The 22,530-nt window shown below is 40.0% G+C and overlaps 1 protein-coding gene and 1 non-coding gene across 3 annotated transcripts in view; one reads left to right on the top strand and one right to left on the bottom strand.

Moving 5' to 3' along the window:
• Positions 1-3,611: 3,611 nt before the first annotated feature.
• LOC119625976 (U6 spliceosomal RNA) lies at positions 3,612-3,713 on the bottom strand. Its single transcript, XR_005242189.1, has one exon. It is a non-coding gene; the product is annotated as a U6 spliceosomal RNA (small nuclear RNA).
• A 6,159-nt stretch (positions 3,714-9,872) lies between these two features.
• DCBLD2 (discoidin, CUB and LCCL domain containing 2) overlaps positions 9,873-22,530 on the top strand; it is a 91,524-nt gene continuing 78,866 nt past the window's right edge. For both annotated transcript variants that reach the window (XM_073009675.1, XM_038003220.2), the window contains exon 1: positions 9,873-10,464. In XM_073009675.1, the coding sequence (XP_072865776.1) occupies positions 10,260-10,464 (205 nt within the window). In that variant the 5' untranslated portion in view covers positions 9,873-10,259. The remainder of the gene's footprint in view (positions 10,465-22,530) is intronic.

The following is a 22,530-nucleotide window of genomic DNA, read 5'->3' as shown; positions in this document are numbered from 1 at the left end:
CAAAGTGCTGGGAGTGAGCTATCGCACCCAGCTGCATGTCTTCTTTTGACAAGGGTCTGTTCATGTCCTTTGCCCACTTTTTAATGAGCTTGTTTGTTTTTTTCTTGTAAATTTATTTAAGTACTTTGTCAATGCTGGGTGTTAGATCTTTGTCAGAGGGATAGTTTGCAAAAATTTTCTCCTATTCTCTAGGTTGTCTGTTCACTCTGATGATAGTTTCTTTTGCTGTGCATAAGCTCTTTAGTTTAATTAGATCCCATTTGTCAATCTTTGCTTTTGTTGCAATTGCTTTTGTCGTTTTCTTTACGAAATCTTTGCCCATGCCTATGTCCTAAATGGTATTGTCTAGTTTTTCTTCTAGGGTTTTTATAAATTTGGGTTTTACAATTAAGTCTTTAATCCATCTTGAGTTGATTTTTGTATATGGTGTAAGAAAAGGGTCCAGTTTCAATTTTCTCCATATGGCTGGCCAGTTAGTTCTCCTAGCATCATTTGTTAAATAGGAAATCCTTTCCCTATTGCCTGTTTTTGTCAAGTTTGTTGAAGATCGGCTGGTAGTAGGTCTGCAGTCTTATTTCTGGGTTCTCTATTCTCTTCCATTGGTCTGTGTGTCTATTCTTGTACCAGTACCATGCTGTTTTGTTACTGTAGTCTTGTAGCATATTTTGCAGCCAGGTAGCATGATGCCTCCAGCTTTGTTCTTTTTGTTTAGGATTGTCTTGGCTATTTGGTCTCTTTTTGGGGTCCATATGACCTTTAAAACATTTTTTTTTCTAATTCTGTGAAGAATGTCAATGACAGTTTAATGGGAATAGCATTGAATCTATAAATTGCTTTGGGCAGTATGGCCATTTTCATACTGATTCTTCCTATCCATAAGCATGAAATGTTTTTCCATTTGTTTGTGTCATTTCTTATTTCTTTGACCAGTGGTTTGTAATTCTCCTTGAAGAGGTCTTTTGCATCCATTGTTAGCTGCATTCCTAGGTATTTTATTCTTTTTGTGGCAATTTTCAATGGGAATTCATTCGTGATTTGGCTCTCTGCTTGCCCGCTGGTGCCTAAGAATGCTTGTGATTTTTGCACATTGATTTTGTATCCTGAGACTTTGCTGAAGTTGTTTATCAGCTTAAGAAGCTTTTGGGCTGAGACAATGGGGTTTTCTAAATATAGGATCATGTTACCTGCAAACAGAGAGAGTGTGACTTCCTCTCTTCCAATCAAATACCCTTTATTTTTTTCTCTTGTCTGATTGCCTGGTCAGAACTTCCAACACTATGTTGAACAGGTGTGGTGAAAGAGGGCATCCTTGGCTTGCACTAGTTTTCAAGGGTAATGCTTCCAACTTTTACCCATTCAATAAGATATTGACTGTGGGTTTGTCATATAAGTCTCTTTTTATTTTGAGATATGTTCCTTCAATACCTAGTTTATTGAGATTTTTTTTTTAACATGAGGGGATGTTGAATTTTATTGAAGCTATTTTATGCATCTCTTGAGATGATCATGTAGTTTATGTGATGAATCACATTTACTGATTTGCATATGTTGAACCAACCTTGAATCCCTGGGATGAAGCCTATTATTCATTCTCAGAAAATAAAAATTTGATTATATTATTATTTGCTTATCCTAGTGTGAAAGATGTTACTTGCCTGGACGATTCCAAATCTCTAGCTTGCTATGGTTCAAACATCCTCACTTATACAGGGATGGGAACCTAGCTTCTTGTCAAGAGAGTGGGGAGTGGTGTGAAGATTTATGTTTCTCAAAACCTCTGGTTTTTGATGTCTCCAGCTTTGTTCTTTTCGCTTAGGATTGTCTTGGCTATTTGGTCTCTTTTTGGGTTCCAAATTTGATCATGATGGATAAGCTTTTTTATGTGCTTCTGGATTCAGTTTGCCAGTATTTTATTGAGGGTTTTTGCATTGATGTTTATCAAGGATATTGGCCTGAAGATTTCTTTTTTTGTTGTATCACTGCCAGGTTTTGGTATCAGGATAATGTTGATGTCATAGAATGAGTTAGGGAGCAGTCCCTCCTTTTCAATTCTTTGGAATAATTTCAGTACAAATGGTACCAAATCTTCTTTGTGCCTCTGGTAGAATTTGACTGTGAATTCATCTGGTTCTGGACTTTTTTTGGTTAGTAAGCTATTTACTACTGCCTCAATTTCAGGACTTATTATTGGTCTATTCAGGGATTCAAATTCTTTCTGGTTCAGTTATCAGGTTGGGGGTATGTGTTCAGAAGTTCATCAGTTTCTTCTAGATTTTCTAGTTTATGCGCATAGAGGTGTTGATAGTATTCTCTCATGGTTGTTTGTATTTCTGTGGGGCCATTGATGATAGCCCTCTTATCACTTCTGATTGTGTTTCTTTGAATCTTCTCTCTTTTTTCATTAGTCTTGCAGCAGTCTATCTATTTTAATTTTTTCACAAAACCAGCTCCTGGATTTGATTTTTTTATGTGTTTTTTGTGTCTCTAGCTCCTTCAGTTCAGTTCTGATCTTGCTTATTTCTTGTCTTCTGCTAGCTTTGGGGTTTGTTTGCTCTTGGTTCTCTAGTTCCTTCAGTTGAAATGTTAGGTTGTTAACTTGACATCTTTCTAGCTTTTTGATGTGGGCATTTAGTGCTGTAAATTTTCCTCTTAACACTGCTTTCACTGTATCCCAGAGATTCTGGTTCATTTTTCTTCGTTCTCATTAGTTTCAAAGAACTTCTTGTTTTCTGCCTTAATTTCATTATTTACTGAAGAATCATTCAGGAGCAGGTTGTTCAATTTCCATGTAGATGTGTGGTTTTGAGTGAATTTCTTAATCTTGAGTTCCAATTTGATTGCATGGTGGTCTGAGAGACTGTTTATGATTTCAGTTCTTTTGCATTTGCTGAGGAGTGCTTTATTTCTGATTATGTGGTCAACTTTAGAGTAAGTGCCATGTGGCAATGAGAAGAATACATATTCTGTTGTTTTTAGGTAAAGAGTTCTGTAGATATCTCTCAGGTCCACTTGACCCAGAACTGAATTCAGGTCCAGAATATCTTTGTTAATTTTCTATCTGAATGATCTAATATTGTCAGTCTGAATTCAGGTCCAGAATATCTTTGTTAATTTTCTATCTGAATGATCTAATATTGTCAGTGGGGTGGTAAAGTCTCCCACTATTATTGTGTGGGAGTCTAAGCTTCTTTGAAGGTGTCTAAGAACTTGCTTTATGAATCTGGGTGCTCCTGTATTGGGTACATACTCACGATAGTTAGCTCTTCTTGCTGAATTGAACACTTTACCATTTTGTAACATCTTTATCTTTTTTTTAATCTTTGTTGGTTTAAAGTCTATTTTCTCAGAATCTAGGATTGCAACCCCTGCTTTTTTCTGTTTTCCATTTGCTTGGTAAAATTTCCTCCATCCCTTTATTTTGAGCCTATGTGTATCTTTGCATGTGAGATAAATCTCTTGAAGACAACATACCGAAGGGTCTTGGTTCTTTATCCAGCTTGCCATTCTGTCTTTTAATTGGGGCATTTAGCCCATTTACATTTATGGTTGGTGTTTTTATGTATGGATTTGATCTTGTCATCATGATGCTAGCTGGTTATTTTGCAGACTTGAAAAATATGGAATGCTTATTTGTGTGTCATCCTTGTGCAGGGGCCATGTGAATCATCTCTGTGTTGTTCCAATTTTAGTATATGTGCCACCGAAGTGAGCACCCAATTTCAATTCTATTCTCGTCATTCTTAGAAAATAAAAATTTGAATTATTATATTATTATTTGCTTATCCTAGTGTGAAAGATGTCACTTGCCTGGATGATTCCAAATCCTCTAGCTTGCTATGGTTCAAACATCCTGCCTTATATAGGGATGGGAACCTAGTTTCTTGTCAAGAGAGTGGGGAGTGGTGTGAAGATTTAAGTTTCTCAAAACCTGTAGTTACAGTAGTCTTCTGTTTCCTCTGAATCCTTGATCCATGCTTTCATTTCAGCACCTGCTGATTCTTCCCTTGCTTATGTGGAAATAGGCATGTCCTACACTCACAGTGCCGAAAGTCTCCCCCAATCAAGGCTGTGATTGTAGTAAACTCAATGGAGAGTTTGGGAAGAAGGCAAGGGGAAGATTACAACATAGCATATATAGCAAACAGCTTGAAATTATTTATTAGATATCCCTATTTTCAAAGAATCTTTGCATTGAAATGACTGGGAAATTCTATTTCTTATTTCTCTGAAGCTCCAGCTTCCTGCCAAGTTGCTAACTAGCTTTATTTCATCTGACCTGGCCCCATCTCCTCTCTGAAAAGGTTACCTTGCCTGTCCAAGGTTCTGTTTGCTTTTTTCACAGAAAAAAACGGGGGCTATTCACGTAGCCTCCATTCATAAAGACATTGCTGCGATGCAGTTGGGGGACCTGGGGATTATTTTCCAAATCAAACACACCCTTTAAGGTGCACTGGTGTTCAGCAAAGACAATTATTTCCCAGAGACCAATTCTGCAGTTATCAGCTTTTGGTTCTTTTCCCTCCTCATTAGGTAGAAATGTGGGAACTGAAGATTTAGAATTTGGCGTGAGGTGAAAGGGAGATGTGAATAAAGAAAATCTGGAAATATTATCAAACTTCAGATTTAGAATAGGATCCAATCATTTTCTGTTACAGGCAAGGAAACTGAGGCCTAAAGAGATTAGGAGCCTTGCTGGAGGTTACAAAGCGCTTTCAAGCAGAAATTGTATACAAGAGTCTCATCTAGGGCTGTTTCCATGATCTCACAAAACGTAATTTCTCAGAATCCAAAGAGTATTTCAACTCTGTACATTTAATTCTCAACTGTGTTGCCAGCAGAAGTCCCACAGGAAAGGATACAGGCATACAGCAGGGGAGGCCTGCAGGACACCTAAATCATATTATCTCAGATATGCTAGCATGGTCACTATTCACATTTTACTGCTATGTTAACCATCCATGTATAATTAACTTCCTAATTTCTAGGCACGATAATAATGTTATGGAAGGCACTTTTCACATGCTTTTACTAAAATTCTTTGAAAACTCCATCAGAGATAAAATACTAAACTGAAGCCTTCTTGTCATGACCCATAAGAAAATGAATTGGTTAATTTCCTTATGTTCCTAGGAAAACCAAGAGTGTGAGAGAGACTGGGGCAAGAGATGGAGAGAGAGAAAGAGAGTAAGATGGTTGCAGTAGATGAAGATGCAAATGGAAAATGCTAAAAGTGAGTCATGTTGCTGATACATACAAACGTTAATCTTTTAAGAGAAGCATTTAACATTGTCATCCACTGGCAGAAATTAAATACCTTCTATAATAAATTAGATTTCTGACACTTTTGCCTTAAATTTGCTATAACAAATATCTTTTTAAAAGTTTACAAATGTTAAGAAAATATGAGTAATAAACTTAGGAGAGCTGACGGAAATAAGTAACTGAAAAAAGCATGCAAGATAAAGAGAAAAATGTATCCAAACTACTTCTGTTCACAGAAAGAAAGAGTCTTCGGTGGGATTCAGACATTTAGCAGCAAAGCTGGCTGTAAACATTTTCCCAAACAGTCAACAGGACAAAGAAAATGCTCCTGTGAGAACAGTAACCAGATCTTAAGGCTCTGGTCTTTGATGTTTGAAGTATTTCACCAGAACTGCCACAATCTTCTTTCTCTCCTACCCCACTGGAAGATCACAAAAGTACATTCTTATTCATTCCCTCTTTTTGTTATCCTGCCAAAAATACACAGTCACTGATAAAGCTCACCAATGATTCATTACATACCATCATCCTAAGGTTTCCAGTATAAATGCCATTTTTAATGAGCCTCTTTTGTTTCATTAATGCTAACAGACATTTAATAGCAATGATGGGTGCCAAATGATTCTTACCGTATCATTCTATTGAAACCCAGATGTTTCTGTACAGACAGAAACAAAGGCACCAGCCCCCAGGTTCTTTTCCTACATTCTCATTTCCTCAGCAGTTGGCTGAGCTAGGATTCATTTGAAAGTAGGAATAGTGGAATGTAACTATTCTTTTTCTATTTCCCCTTTTCTCTATAGATTAATTCAATTTTCTTTATTTTTCCATTCTTTACTGATTAAGAAACATGAAATAAAGAATGAGAAAAAGAAGAAGAGAGAGAAAAGATAAAAAGAGGAGAAAGGTCTGATAAATTAAAATTTAGGTTGAGAATCTATTTTTATTTTTAAATATCTTAATGTAGAGTAAACAACCATAAATACGTTAAAATAATACACACTTTTGAAACCCTGTAGAAAGAAGCCGGAACCTGGGCTTGCCTTGTGGAGGAACTTGAAGCTTCTGGGAGCCTCTATCTGCTACAATGATGGCCCTCTCCAAACCTATCCACTCTGAGACTTGATTAGAATCCCCAGATCCGCCCCTGGGTTATGCATCTGGGTTGCATGGGTAAAATGGTCCCGGACAACTATTGCTCCCACTGCCTCATAAGATGTCAATCCCCAAATAAAGCAAGTACCCAGAAGCAAAGATCATGACACAGTTGTCTAGAACAGCATGCAGAGAGTAAGAAAGGTACTATAAACTAGAATTCCACTTTACCCAGGCATTGTCTTAGAAATGAACGCCTGTTATATTTCTTTGGTGTGAGGTCCCAGGAGAAAATTTTGGTCATTTCAGAGCAGCCTTCTGTCATTGTTTGGCAACTCCGTAGAGAGACAACAATCAGAAGTAAAGAGAGAATAAGGGTGTAACAGCATCAATCCTCTCCCACATCTGTGCTATATTTGTAATTTCCTATATACATTAAAGCAATAGGGGGCACCACAAATGTTCTCTAGCCAGACTTCCAGACCCTGTCTTCCAAAGCAAACCTCCGGGAGCTGAGGCATAAAATAACACAGAAATAGTCAAATGGCATCAGTCACTAAGACCTTTTGATTTTGCTGCTTTAAATATAACTCCAACTTGCTCTCACCTCCCTCTCTTTTTCCCTGCCAGTGACCCAATTCAGAACCTCTTCACTTCTCTAGTCTCTACTTCTAACAACCCTTTAAAACACTAGGCAGTAAGACAGTGATAAGAAATGTAAGTGCTCCTTCCTCTTGCTTTAGAGGTATGTAGTCTGGATCTTTTCATGCTGTATTAAAGGGTAGGGGTTGCTAGAGACCAAATTTTGCCTCTTCCAGAAATGCTCCATAACTATGCTAGTTCTTAGGTGAATTCTCTGCCTCTGCCACAGTTGTATGTAGTCAATAGAATGCCAGGCTAAGATTCATAATACCTTGCTCTGCCACCACGTCTGTGACCTCAAGCTTCTCTTTCAATGGTCCTATGAAAGGAGTGATTCAGCATGAAATAGGTTGTCTCAGGCACTGTTACTAGAAATCTTATTTCATGACTGACTGCTTGCCACATTAGTACATCATGTTTGATAGGTTCAATTCTGAATTTATGATTTTTATCTTCTACTTCTTTATTCAACCAAACCAATTCTCCTTCTTGTACTCCTTACTGTGGGAAAGACATAACCTTCTATCAGAAACCTGAGGACTTCCTCAACTCCTTACACTCCACATGTAATCAGTCACTAAGTTTAAAAATATTCCGCTAGTTGGTCCCCCCTTCCCAAGACCACTTTTAATGCAGTAAAAACTCACCATCACTCCCTTTAACTGCAGACTGGCTCTCCCTGGCTTCCAGTCTTGCTCTTACACCAATGTATTCCTCACCCTACTGGCTGATTGCGGTTTTTACAATAAAAACCTGATAATGACTGGGCGCAGTGGTTCATGCCTGTAATCCCAGCACTTTGGGAGGCCGAGGAGGGTGGATCACCTGAGGTTGGGAGTTCGAGACCAGCCTGACCAACATGGAGATACCCCGGCTCTAGTAAAAATACAAAATTAGCCAGGCACAGTGGCATATGCCTTTAATCCCAGCTACTAGGGAAGATGAGGCAGGAGAATCGCTTGAACCCAGGAGGCAGAGGTTGCAGTGAGCGAGATCGGGCCATTGCACTCCAGCCTGGGCAACAAAAGCAAAACTCTGTCTAAAAACAAACAAACCAAAAAAAAAAAAAAAAAAACTGACAATGTCATTCTTAGAACCTTTTAGTTACTTTTCAGTGATACAAAGTAAAATCTTCACTCTTAGCTTGCTTTAGATCTTGCCGCTCATAACTTTTCCAGACTAGTCTCCAGTTCCTCCCATTAAGTCAGCAGTAGTCAATTCAGCTCCATCAACACCATTCCCTATTGAGCCTGTGACCCAGCCTATTTTGCCTCTGGCCTGAGATCACCTTTTTCACTTTAGTTTCTTATTCAAGACACTGGAGTTTCAAACTGTGTCGGGTTTTTTTTGAACTTCTTTCACTGTGTTATTTCGGCACCAGTGCACACCTCTAACACGGCACTAGTAACAATAGGTTTGTTGACATGTTACCTCCTCCTCCAGAACGTAAGCTCTTCTCAGTAAACTTTTTATGCCCAATGCCCACAATGGCTTAGAGCATAATAGGGTTTCTTAGGCATTTAATAAGTGCTAATTGAATAAATTTGGTTAAAGAGGTTATTGTATGAGAAATATCCAGGGGAGTTGAAAAATACGACCTCCAAAGTCCTTTCCAACTTAGATTTTCATTTGAGGATATCAGTCCCTTTCATGTTTTTGAATATCACATCTATGTATGACTATGTATACATATGTATATGTATACATGTATGACTACGTATGATTCCCAGAGCCATAATTTCAAAGCAATCTGAGCTTTCGACTAAAATATCCATCTGCCTGTTACGTAGCTTCACTTACTAAGTTGGCATCTCAAATTCAATACGTCCAAAATTAACTTAGTTTCCCACACAACTTGTTCTACCTTAGCAGTTTTTTGTATTTGTTAATGACACCACTGTCCTTTTAGGGGCTGCTGTTAAAAACATCCTAGATGGCCACTCTCTTCTCTCTAAAATAAATAACTGCATAGACCTCTGCATTCCTCTTTTTGTGGTGCCACAGGCTTACAGTCTTCATCAAACTGCTTGTGACTCTAATTAGCACTTACTTCATTCTGACTTGCATGCTATATTTCCATCTCTGTTCCACATTTCAAGATTTCTGTAGCAACGTGTGCAAATAGATACCAGGTGCTCAACAACTCCTTGTAGAATGTTTGAATGAAGGTTAGGATGTTAGGTTTAAATTGCCTTTGGGGCACGGATCCTGTTTTACACTTTTTTGTTCCTCACCCCCCGCCATAAAAAGGGCAAAGAAAACAGGGAACACATATATTAAAAACTGAATACTGCATCTATTATTGTAACTCGGAGCTGTTGCAACAACTGGCGGCAATTTTAACAAAACAAACCACGCTCTGCAATTTAAATAAATAAATAAATAAATAAAGTCCCCTTAGACTCAGTTCCCAGCTAAAACCATCAATCCAGGATCCAGGTTTCCCACCCGCTTCCAGTGGTCTGAGGTGCGGCGGAGGAGCGAGGAGCAAGGAGCAAGCTGGGCCTGAGGAGCAGGGAGCGCGGGATGGGGGACGTCCCGGAAGTCATTGACTAGCTAGCTGCTGCCTCTGCGGGAACAGTTTGGGCTGCGGTCCCAACAATAACTGGCGCCCGGGCCGGGCGGGGGCCACGGGGATCCGAAGCTTGAGGGCGGGACCCGGATTGGAGGAGGCGGGTGGGACGCCTCCAAAGGCCGAAGGGGATTGGAAGAGGGAGATAAGGGGCGGTGGAGCTCGAGGGATGGGCCGGAGAACTAGCGGGTCGACCGAGGAGCGAGCATGCTGATTGGGTTTCGTGGAAGGAGACGGACCAGAGCTGGCCGAGGATTGGCCGTGGCGCCGAGGGGGCGTGGCCGGCGCGAGCGAGAGGGAGCGCGAGGGAGCGGGTGGCTGGCCTGCCTGCCAGCTAGCCAGAGCCGCGGGCGAGCGCGGCGAGCGGGGATCTTGGTGAGGAACGCTGCGCGGGAGGCGCGTCCCCCAGCTCCGCCGCGGCCGCCCTCCGCCGCTCGAGCACTCCGCTTCCTTCCCTCCCCTCCCCTGCGCTCCGGCCTGGGGTCTCGGCGCGGGGAGCGGAGGGAAGGGACGAAGGAGGAGGAGGTGAAAGCGGGGTGAGGGGCGGAAGGGTCCCGGCGCAGGGTGAGGCGAGGGCTGCCTCTCGTTCTCCCGCCACTGCCGCAGTCTCCTGGTCGGGTGCCGCGGCCCGAGGCGCGCGGGGCTCCCGGGGCGCCCGCACTATGCAGGCGGACTGCCGGCTGCCGCGATGGCGAGCCGGGCGGTGGTGAGAGCCAGGCGCTGCCCGCAGTGTCCCCAAGTCCGGGCCGCGGCCGCCGCCCCCGCCTGGGCCGCGCTCCCCCTCTCCCGCTCCCTCCCTCCCTGCTCCAACTCCTCCTCCTCCTCCATGCCTCTGTTCCTCCTGCTCTTACTTGTCCTGCTCCTGCTGCTCGACGACGCCGGAGCCCAGCAAGGTGAGTGAGTGGTCCCAGGGGAGTGAGCGGCGGGGCAGCCTCCGTCGGGGCGCCGGGTCTCTTGGCCCCTGAACGAATCTGCAGACGCTGCAAGGAGGCGCGGTGCGCTTTAGTGCGTGGCCAGACCTGGCTGAGTACTCACAGGGTTGAGTTGCAAAGGCAGGCTCTTGCCCCTCTGTCCCCCAAGTTGGCGCGGCTTTACTTTTTGGCAAGGCCATTTATTTCTCTGAAAGGGGGACGTGAGACTCTGCTATGAAAGCCGTTGATATTAGATCCTTCTGTGGAAAATTTTGGGGAGGAAAAAGAACCTTTGGAGATAATGACCCCTAAAGTTAAGCTGCACGGATGGATGGACGCTGTAGGAAGGCAGGTTAATTAAACAGCACCTTAAACCTATTAAAGGTAAGTGGTGGTAATTATCTTTGTGAAAGAGCTCGGGTTCTGAAGCAAATGGAATAGTTTCTGCTTATCTCTGAGTCTTGGATTCAGAACATGTTCTTTAAAAATCCGTTATTGAGGCTGGTGGTCTAGACTGCCTTGGTCAAACACTGGGTCTGACCCAACGCTATGCTAATTTGCCCAAGTGAAGCTTTCCACATTAAAAAGGTAAGCCTTCCCAGAAAGTGACAAAACTTTTTTTTTCCACCTACAATCCTTGAAAAACCTGTTCCAGAAACAAGCGAAACTGTTTATTAAATAATTATCATAATGGAAAGAGAATGCGGGGTGATTTCTTTTCCCCTTGAGTACTATTTTCCGGTAGTGTAGCACAGTTTTTTGAATCAGTTTGGCATCAGTTTTTGAACAGATTTTTCCATTGCATTTTCCATTTTATTGCAGTGGGAAGGATAAGGATTGGATTGTTACTTATTGCTAGGAAGAGAGTTTTTTAAAAAGAAAATTGTTCTCTACCTTTAAGCCCAGCTTTATGTTGCTTTCATGGTTTTCAGTAAAGTGTGGAATCATGACCTGTCATTGAGAAGATGCTGAACCTTGACAGGCATGTGGAAATATAATCTCTCTAACTATAAGGAAAAAATGTATGTGGCGTACTGACCCCTTAGATCTAGACACATTTCTGTATAGAGTAACTCAAAATTAAATGTTTAGCATTTAGGTTTTAGTTAGATCGTCTTCTAAATTGAACATCATCAGCATTTAATATATTGAAGTATGAAATCCTTCTCTCCATTGCAGAGATGTATTTCCCTCCTGGTAGCCGGGAAAACTGGCTTATATATGGCTAACACTTAGGGCTTACTTTGTGGCGGGCACGACTAGACTAAGTGGTTTGTGTTTATTAACTCCTTGAATCTTCACTACAGCCAGCTGAGATAGTTATTGTTATCCCAGTTCAAACGTAAGGAAATTGAGACACAAAGAATATAAGGTACCTCGATGCAGGAAGGCATATTACTCCATAGGCAGAGTACTCTGTTTTGCTTGTTTCTGGATCTGATAGTGTTTGTATCATGTTATTAAAAAAATCTTGGGACAGTATAGAATCAGTTACATGTCTCCCTTCCAAATGAGGGATTGCCTTGTTTTTAGAAAAGGCCAGTCTACCGGCCTAATCCCAGCACTTTGGGAAGCTGAGGCGGGCGGATCACGAGGTCAGGAGATCGGGACCATCCTGACCAACAATGGTGAAACCCTGTCTCTACTAAAATACAAAAAATTAGCTGGGCGTGGTGGTGCACACCTGTAGTCCCAGCTACTCAGGAGGCTGAGGCAGGGGAATCGCTTGAACCCGGGAGGCGGAGGTTGCAGTGAGCCGAGATAGTGCCACTGCACTCCAGCTTGGCGACAGAGCGAGACTCCGTCTCAAAAATAAAAAAAGGCCAGTCTAATCAGACATGCAACATTAGTTCATTTTTTAAGGTTTAATTTATTTTACCAGAACATTTTAACAAATACATTTCTCTTTAACAATTAAACAATGTCATCTTATATAAACATCAACATAAATAGAAATGATTCTGATAATTATTAAGATTTTATTTCCTTTTTAGTTCTGTTCTTCTAAATTGTTTGGGTAAATTTTGCTAAATCATTTAATATTTAATCTCTTTGTACCTCAGTTTTCTGCATCATTAAGATGAGAATGCGTAACTATCTCATAGCTTGATATAAATGAAATGATAGTATGCAGGAATTTTGCAAAGGGAAAAGCTTAAAATAGCTATAAATGATTATCATTAATCTTGATCTTACTAAATTGATAAATTAAGCGTTAATTAGGTATACATCATCTGAAAACTCAGAAATTATTTGAGATTTGAATTTACTCATTTTTAAAAATTAAATTTTTTACCCAAAGGACCCTAAAGCAGCCTGTGGTGGAATTCCTTTTAAGCCAGTCTTCCCTGTCTAACAGATGTTCTTTTGGGTCTACTGATACTCCCTCACATAACTTGAAAAGACGTCTGTTTAAAACACCTTTAGAATTTTTCATAATGGGGATTTGTACAAGTAGTAATGTTCAGCTACAAGATAGAGTTTTTACTCTATAAGAAGTCTTAAGACTGGAAGGAAATAAACTGTTGACAGTTGTTGTCTTTTGGTGGTAAAATTGGGGGACATTTCTTTATATTTTTCTACATTTTCTGTAATTTGCATATAGTCAGAATAAAAACTAAACTGCAAAAAAGGTTTCTTTGATAGATTTTTTTTCTTCATAACAACTGAAGGTAGAAATGCATCTAGTATGTATGTTGAGGTAGAAATGTGCTTCAGTGTCTTTTTTCTTTCTAACATCATTTTGAATAGCAGAATATATTACCTTCATTCCAATTAGTGTCATACATAGCTGTTCCTCAATAGATTTTCTTTTCACAATGACCTTTCTTTTTATTTGGCTCCGAATAAAATGTATCACTAGTTTGAAAACTTACCGACTTTTCACAGCAGATGTATTTTAACCAGTCCTGTTTCAGTCATAGATTTATAAATATATTGTGTTTGTTTACCTCTATTTATTATGTTGATGTTTCAGATATGGCTCGTATTTGTGTAGAGTTCTAAGTTGGATATCAAGAAGTTGGTCTTCGAAATCTTTTTTATTGAAAACTTTTTTTTTGTAAAATGTACATCTCTAAAAAATTTAAATCGGTGAAACTTATGCTGGTAGCATATTTACTACTGTATTAAATTTATAGGAAGTTGATGATCTATGATTTTATGTCTCTGGTTTCCATTATGACTGTAGGAATTTGGGTTACTTCATTTTAGGGGCTCAGCTTCATTTGTGTCCTGGAAGGCTTGCCTACTGTCTTGGTTAGAATGTGACTTGAACATGGTAAAATATCAGAGAATTAATTTTTAAGATCCATTAAGCCTGATTTGTTTAGGCCTATTAATATATAACATGTTGTGAAGATACTAGTTTTTCTTTTCTAATTTAATCTGTGAAACAAATCAGGTTTATTCTTAAAAAGGATGTTTCAGTTATCTGATCATATTTGGAACCAATATGTGAAAAAGTTTATATTCTGTCAAAGAATGCCTTTATTTGCTTGTGATGCAGGAAATATTTTTGAACAATATTTGTGAGTTGTCAGAAAATAAAAACTTATTTCTCTCTGCAAATAAACATTAGTAATTATTTTTCACATTGACATTAGGTTAATTTAGAAATTTCCGTTGCCTTTTCTTTGATAAACATCAGGGCTCTTATACAGTTTTGTTCAGAAGCAAATAAATCAAAGCATCCTTTTCTGCTATATTTCTAATTAGTTTTACAAAATGAAAATTAGAAACAGCACACATTCCACACGTGTGAATGATCAGATTTAAACACCACGTTTTTGAAACTTGTAAATGAAAAATTGATTGTAAGATTGCAGGTAAATTATAGGTAGATTTCTCAGTGTTAGAAACAAAAAGAACACATTATTTTCCCTGGGGCTAGTTGATAAATCCATTTGAACATCTGAGCTTCATTTTAAATACGAACATGAAAAAATATCTTAAAATGGTGGAATTGGCGTAAGTAAAATACCAGTACTAGAATTAAAATGACAAATGAATTAATTCCCAAAAGTTAATCAGATCACGTATGTGAGAAAGGGCTAGATTTGCATAGGAGTAGAATTTAAATTTAGGACTACACTTCTCAAAGTGACACTGGGAGGTGAAGTTCAGGTAGTAATGTTGGACATTAATTGAATGCATACAAGTAGACAGTTTCTGCTTCCAGTTCTTGATTAGTTGGAAGGATATGGAATGATGACCTAACAGTAGAAGGATTGGGAAAAGCTTCATAAACATAGTGATATTTGCTAAGTGTGATTGTTGAAATATGAATTGAGACAATTTGGCAATTTTTCAGTTTTCTTTATAACAACCTTATGGCCATAGCACTTTGTGTTTATTTTAAAATATTGTATAGATAATGATTATCACTCACAACTAAAAATGTAGATGATTATCCACAGTTCCATCTTCTAATCCATCAACTTGTAATTTTTAATTTTCCTTTCTAATATATATTCACATGCCTGCATAATCTTATGTAGTTGTAATTTTAATAGTGTGTTTATGTAAAATTAATTTATAGGCTAATTTAGCACATGTAAGCATACCTACGGAATACAGTAAGACAAATATTTCAAAATGCGAAATCTTATAAGACATTCAGTATTTATGAAGTAATTACTATATTGTTCAGAGCTGTTATTGTATTTAATTGAATTCTTCATTCTGGAGAAAAATCTCTGAGAAAGTATTTCAGTTCAAAATGTTAGTTTAGAAACAAATACCATGCTAATTTTTCAGTTCATTATTTGAGTTAAATTAGTATAACCTATGAGGACAGAAAATACAGATATTCAGATAAACTAGTATCTAATGAGTGCCAGTGCAGTGCCCACTGAAGCTGATGAGATACTGGATGATTTCCAAGGGCTACTAAAACATCGCTTACCAGCTCAACCTGCAGCCTGACGGGTGTGTAGTTGAAAGAAAAACTTTGATTCGCTACTTGAATTATGGGAGAATCCCAAGATGCAAGTTCCCTCAACTGCTTTTTAAGGAGAGTGGCCCAGAATTCCCTGCAAGGCTTTTGTTGAGTAGGGTGCTTGCAACCTTGCCTTCAAAACTGAATTGCCTGGGATCAAAGAGAAGATATTAGCACTCTTTATTACGATATTGGCACTCTCATTCAGAACTATCAGTATGAAGGGGTACCAACTGTGAACTCTCAAGAGAGTGTGCACGTACCTCAGTACAGTCCTGAGACATTCAGAGAAGAGTAAAACATTGTTACCGTCTTCAGAGAACCTACAGTCTATTTGAGAAAGTAATTATCTTCAGGTTGGAATATATATGATAATAACCAAGGAAGGCTATCAGAAGATTATGTAAGACAGAGAGACCTCACCACTCCGGGAGAAGCAGAAGATGCCTACTCTTAATAGTAATCAAGGAAGATTATAAAAAGGTTATATAAGGCAGAAAGAGCTCACCATTCCTGGAGAAGTAGGAGACGCCCCACTGATAAAGTGGTTTTAGATTGGTAAGCTTTGAAGGGTTGGCAGGTTTCTTACCCACAAGGAACTGCAGATATTTGAAGAATAAGGTCATAAGATTAGAACATGGGGAGTCAGTGAAGTGGGAGTGTGAAAGTCCACCTTTTTAGAATGAGTGGCAAAACTCATTCTGCTCCTGCTCCACTGTTTGCTTCTTGAACCCATGCCCCGTGTCTGCCCAGTTATTGGAAAAACACTTGTTGGTTAATTCCTGTGGGCCAGTCACGGTACCACATGCTGGGACATTTTCCTCTTGGAGCTGTGTTAATGACTTCCATAGTGTTGCCAGCAGCCCCTATATAATCTGTAAGATACCATCCAAACTCCTTTGCATATTTTGTATGTAATTTTTTTCACAGTCTGGTCCCTCCCTTTCTCTCTGACTCAATCTATTGCCAGCACTTATCGCACTGTATAGTTCAAATATGAGACTGAGCTAATTTTGGTCTTCTAAGATATAACTTCATGTTGTTTTGCCTTGTTCCCTATACCAGCCTCTTTATATATGCAGTTTCTTCTACTTGAAATGTCCTTATTTTCCTTATCTTCTCGGTAAACTCTTGATCAGCCTTCAAAACCCTTCTGGGGTATCCTCCCTTTATGAAGAGTTCTCTAACAGTCCCCACACACTCATCTCCAGATAATACATTCCACACTGTACTCTAAGTATTTATTCCTGCCAGTAGAGAGAATTTTATTCATTTTCTTATTTCTAATACTTATCGTCGTGTCTGTCATTTAAATTATGTGAATTAACCCCATTTCTAGAGTTAATCTGCTACCCTGAGCACATTATTTGGTTCCTTCCTGGGCACCGGCATGCACTTCATGCTGTTGTCTTTTGCCTAATCCGCATAATTAGTGGTCAGTTCAAGAGCTAGGAACAGAGCCATGTCTTGACCCTTACTACTTGTTTGCTACCTGGGAAGCCTAACAGTCTTCCCAGCCTTTCCCAGCCCCACCTCTTCCCAGGAGGAAGACCCCTTTGCTGCACACCCTTGACTATGGGAGGAATCCTTCAAGCTGAAATTCTGGAAATAGACATGGCAACTTCTTAGAAAGCTTTGCTCCCCTTAGATGGGCCATCCTTTAGAACGGTGACAGCTTAAATCAGTGCCAGCAATTTGGGCAAACTTTCTCCTTTGCACGCTTTTTCAGCTTCTGACTTCAATAGGCATCTCCAATATTATAAAAGTTCCCCTAGTGTTTGTTCTAGTGGTTGGCCTGTCCCCTTTTTCTTGCCAGTGGATATTCCTGGGGAGCATTCAGGTAGCTTCACTAATCTGGTGTAATAGAAAAGTAATGAGAAATGGAAGCTGGAAAGATTGGTGGGGACCGTATTGTGGAGGACTTCCCATTGAGGGGCAGACTGAGGAGTTTATAGCTGCGATGTTAGGCCTGACATTAGCCTCAGGTGCTTCCTCTTTCACCTGGTTCACTTGTCTGTCACCAGGTTTGGTTACCTCTTCCCAGCTCAGGCACCCCAGATCCATCATCTCAGCAATGCTCTTTCTCTGGTCTTGGACAGTTCCCAAACTTGGGCCCATGTTATAATCCCCACTGTCTGCTTTCTCTGGTTCTGGATAGCTCATAGTTACAAGAGTAAGTCATGTGGTCATCATGATTAGATCTGCCACAAATTAGGACTGGCTAATCAAGTCGAAAGTGGGGATTACTGCTTAGCAGACTTTCTCACTTTGTACAGCTGATTTGTACGGCCGAACTCCTGCCCTGCTGCTAATCCTTGCACAGTATGACTCCCTCCTGCCTGAAACCTTGTCCTCTTCCTCTTTATCAGAGCACTGCTTCATTGGGGAATGTGAGTTTTGTTTTGGTATGCTTTACACTTTTATGGCACTTTTACTTTATATCTGGAAACATGCTCAAAATGCCACTGGCTTTTACATATCTCTTTTTTCAATTGTTTATGGTACCTTATATCTCTGCTTTTTTCAGGGACAAACTTTCTAAACGGTAGACTACATCTGTGCTGTATATTTTCTTAGTGACTGGCACACAGCAGATATTTGTTATATTATTAATTTATTTTTTAACCCTTGCAATAAAAAAGCAAGAGTTTTGTTTCTGCTTTACTGAAACTGTCATTTAAACTGTCAGATTTTTGTTTGTTTGTTTCGGTTTTTGTTTTAGTTTGAAAACCAAGCAGCTTTGTCTATCTTTATTATTAGTTTTAGTTTTTGGGGTTTTTTTTTCTTACTACAGTGGTCTTTGAAAATCTGGAGGCTTTGGACTTGGACATACCTGGATTTAAATAATAGCCTTGTTGAATTTGACATCCAGTTACCACTCTGAATGTTTTAAAATATGTAACTCATCTTTCTTTTTAGACTGTAACGAGGGCTGGGATTGAATCTGGGTAGCAAGTAAATTTTTGTTCGATGAATGAATCAATATGTGAAAGAAAATTTTGTTTCTCTTTACTCTGCAGTTAAAATTTCCATTTTTAAATGTTTCCTTTCCACTAAGACTCACTTTTCCATCCCTCTTCCCCTTATCCCCAATTATTGTTCCACCCCTAGCTCAGTGAGAGGAGTCAGAGTGTGCAGTAGAGGAATGTGACAGAAAGGCATGACTGTTCACAATGATTTGTCCATTCAGAGGCTCCAGCCCACCCAAACCTTAATATGAGTTCTGTGCTCTCCTTTGTGACCTTTGCTCTGCCTTTTCAGCCTTCTGCCTATTGATGCGTTTCAATGTGTTTTGATCCCCACCATCTCAGATCATTTTATCTCTTCCCTCCTGACATGCCTTTGTTTCTGCTTACTCTTGGCCTCCTAAAAGCCAACTTTATAGGTCGGGATGTGAGGTGGATATTCTGTTGCTTGCATGAAGGAAGTGTGTTTTAGTTAGGACTTTTGAGGTTATAGAGAACAGAAATCTGTATCTGATTAAGGTAGAAGGAGAAAGTATTGGGAGGATTGTGAAGTAACTTACAGAGTTTTTTTTAAAGCTGAACCTACCTAAGCCAAGGGGAAAGCAGGAATGCAGCTAGACTTCAGGAACCAAGGACTCAGCTCAGTTGTTCTCTCTTGCTACAGTCTGGCTTTCTCTTTGTGGGAGGAATCATGGCTGCTGGCAATCCCGAAGGCTTACAGTTTTAACACGGAGAGATTCTGTATTTTCCCTATTGTACAAGGTCCGGTAATTGCAGGAAAGGGTGAGTTGGCCTCACGTTGGCCCAGTGTGATTCAGTACCCACCCTTGGACCGGTCAAATAACCAGGGGGCATGAGGTCATATTAAAACTGTTGGGAAACTGCAGAGCACATCCCAGAGAAGGATAAGGCGGGGTACTAGATAAACAGAGACATCCTCTTCTTGGAGAAAGTGTTACATTTATAAAAAGTCCACTGTATTTTGAAGAAGTTCTTATTGAACCTTTACATTTATCTTGGGAGATGGGTGGTGGTATCCTCATCTGTGAGGTAGTCACGTCCTCACCAGTGTACTGGTTAGGGTATGTAAGCTTATGAAGGGTAAGTGTCCAGGATCTTGAAAACTGGCATGTCTAGAATTTGACTCTAAGTCTTTTGGACTCCAAAGCCTATGTACTTTCTTAATGTGTTAGTTGTTTACCGTAACATTAGTTTAGGCTTATTTCTCATTCAATAGCATGTGCTAAGAGCGTTGTATGTTTTATTTCTGTGTGTATGCTTATAAAGGTGAACAGAATGCATTGCCTTTCTAACCAAATTTTACAGCTGGGTATGGTAAACTGACATAAATTTGCATAATTAAGCATATTAAGTACAGAAAGATATTATTATTATTATGGAAATAGGGAGAAACACCAGGAGCTTCAGAAAGGTTTCACAAAGAAAATAACATTGAGTAGGTATTTGCTAGGTGGGTGAAAGGACGAGGGACATTATTCTTGGCAGAGTGCAATGTCAAGTGCGGTGGCACAGAGGTGAGAGCATGCAGCATGTGGGGAGTCACCTATAGTTCAGGACTGTGGAACAAAGAGGTTGTGGGAAAAATGAAGAGATGAGACCAGAAAGGGAATCGGGCCAAATTATGATAGACTCTGTATCCTGGCCGAAGTGTTTGAACTTTGTCGTATCATCAGTGGAAAACAGTTAAAGGATTTCGAAATAAGGGACCTACATGACCCAGATAGTATTTAAGAAACTCTGACTGGTGTGTGGACAGTGGATTAGAGGGAGGAAAGATAGAAAGTGGGAAACCTGTTAAAGAACTTTGCAAGGGCCTGCACTTGTTCAGAGGGACTAAATTTAGAACTGCTAAGGAGAGAGAAAGTATAAAATATAATGACTAGTTAAATTTGAGAGAGCCAAGAGTCAGTTTAATGTTGAGATTTTTCCTTCTGGAATCTTCTTCCTCTTCCTGCTTTCCACTTCTCTCATTCACCAGGATTTCTGCCTAGGTAACTGCTATTCCTCTCTCTCTCTCTCTCTCCCCCACCCCCGCCCCGCCCCCGTCTCTCTTTCTCTCTCCCTCTCCATGTCTCCTTCCATCTCCCTCTCCCTCTCCTTCCTTCTCCCTCTCCCTCTCTCTCTCTGACACACACGCACACACACACACGCACACACTGAAGCACTCATTACTTCCTTTAGACCTCATCATCCCTGGAATGACTCTCTGTGTCTTACTCCCTATATTGTAAACTCTGTAAGGACAGGGGCCTTGCCTGACATTTTTACTGTTGTTCCTAATACCTAATAGCACACTGCCAGGCGTGTGAAGGTCGTTCATTGAATGCGTAGGACATGTGGAGTTTCAAATGCTTCTGAGCAAAAGTGCTTAATATGTATATAGATAAGATTGAAGACTTTGGAGCTTTCTCCATTTGGTGGTAACTGAAGTCAAGGAGTAGGTGAGATTGCCCACATAGAATACAGAGTGGGGAAAGAACTCTGAAGAACAGCAACGTCAACAGCCTGTAGTAACAAGGTTATATACAGTTAAGATGTCTGCCAGATGCAGTTGGAGAGTTAAAGGAACTCAGACATGGGAGGAGAGATGTGAAGGAAGGGAGAAGGAAGCGAGAGAAGGAAGTGCCAGCAATCCCAGATGCTGTAGAAGGTAACAAAAGATAAGGATGGAAAATTCTCCATTGGCTTTTGGCAGCTCAGAAACTGCTTTAGTGAAGAGTTGCACTGGATATGTGGATCTGTGTGTTTCCTAGGGCAGCTGTAACAAAGTACCACAAACTTAGATGACTTAAACTTACTGTCTCACAGTTAGGGAGGCTAGAATTCTGACATTAGGGGGTGCAGAGGGCCATTCTCTTTCCTAAGACTCTAGGGTAGGATCCTTCCTTATCTCTTTCTAGCTTTTTGGTGATTGCAACCCTTAGTGTTCTTTGGCTTGTAATTCATCACTCCAGTCTCTGCCTCTGTGGTTACATGTGGTTCTCCCTGCATCTGTGTCTGAAGTTTCCCCCTCTTAGAAAACACCAGTTGTTGGATTAGGGCCTACCCTAAATCCAGAATGACCTCATTTTAACTTGATTACATTTGCAAAATCCAGTTTCCAGATAAGGTCACATTTGCAGGTACCAAAAATTAGGACATGAACACAATTCAACCCGCAACAGTCTTGAACGTGAATTGCAGTGCACTGACATTAGAAAAGGAGGCAGAGAAGACATCAAGCATTGGCAACTAAAGAAATCTGTGTACAAGAACTAAAAAGTGAGAAAAACGATGGTAGATGTGGGGTGATGAGGGGACACACCACGTGGAAGGAGGTTTTTTGAATTTTTAGTTGTTACCCTTAGTGTTTTAAAGTTTGTGAAACTGCAGATCCAAGGCCCCACTGAAGAGCTACAGTTACAGGTTATAATTTGCAAAAAGAAAGGCAAAATCCATTTCATGCAAATATAAGATGAACACACCAAATATTTTGTTCAACTCATTCATTAATGAGGGAATCAGTAAAATGTTAAAACTGTCCATAGAGTATTTGAGAAGCTAGGTGTTGATAGGCAATGTTAGGATATGATTGCTGCGTTAGATGGTCAAAACTGATTAATGGCCAACAAGGCCTTAAACTTTTAGGTTATTTTTTTTCAACTATACAGAAATTATATTCATCTTTACCAAACAGCAATCTGTAAGTTAACACATAACCAAGACTGCAGCCTTTAATCAGCATTAAGTAGCAGGTGGTAATTATTTTGCCCTGTAACTTTGAGTGGCTTTTGCTTTTTATGACATTTAAAGGATGTGCTGCACACTTTTTTTTTTTTTTTTTTACCCTGTTTCCAAGTTTCAGGTCATCTTTCTGATGTACTTGTTAGAATCCATGGAGGTGGAAATAGGAGCCTGAGAACCTTTAATTAGCCTGTAAATGATTCTAACATTGACTTGAGTACCACCAAATAAGAGAAAACTGAGAGACTTTTAGTGCCCATCTGAGGCTGGAACCCATTACTATCTAATGACATTCATCCCCTGGATTTTGTGAGTTTTTTCTCTTTCTATAGCGCTCAACCTAGGGTGGAGCTTTTCCCAGGCAGATAGATGCTCAAGAAGAATACAGTGGCTAGGAAG

The sequence above is a fragment of the Chlorocebus sabaeus genome, chromosome 22 (assembly GCF_047675955.1).
Source record: "Chlorocebus sabaeus isolate Y175 chromosome 22, mChlSab1.0.hap1, whole genome shotgun sequence".
NCBI classification, from domain to species: domain Eukaryota; kingdom Metazoa; phylum Chordata; class Mammalia; order Primates; family Cercopithecidae; genus Chlorocebus; species Chlorocebus sabaeus.
The sequence above is the reverse complement of the archived record's forward strand: the minus strand, read 5'-3'. Positions and strand labels throughout refer to the sequence as shown.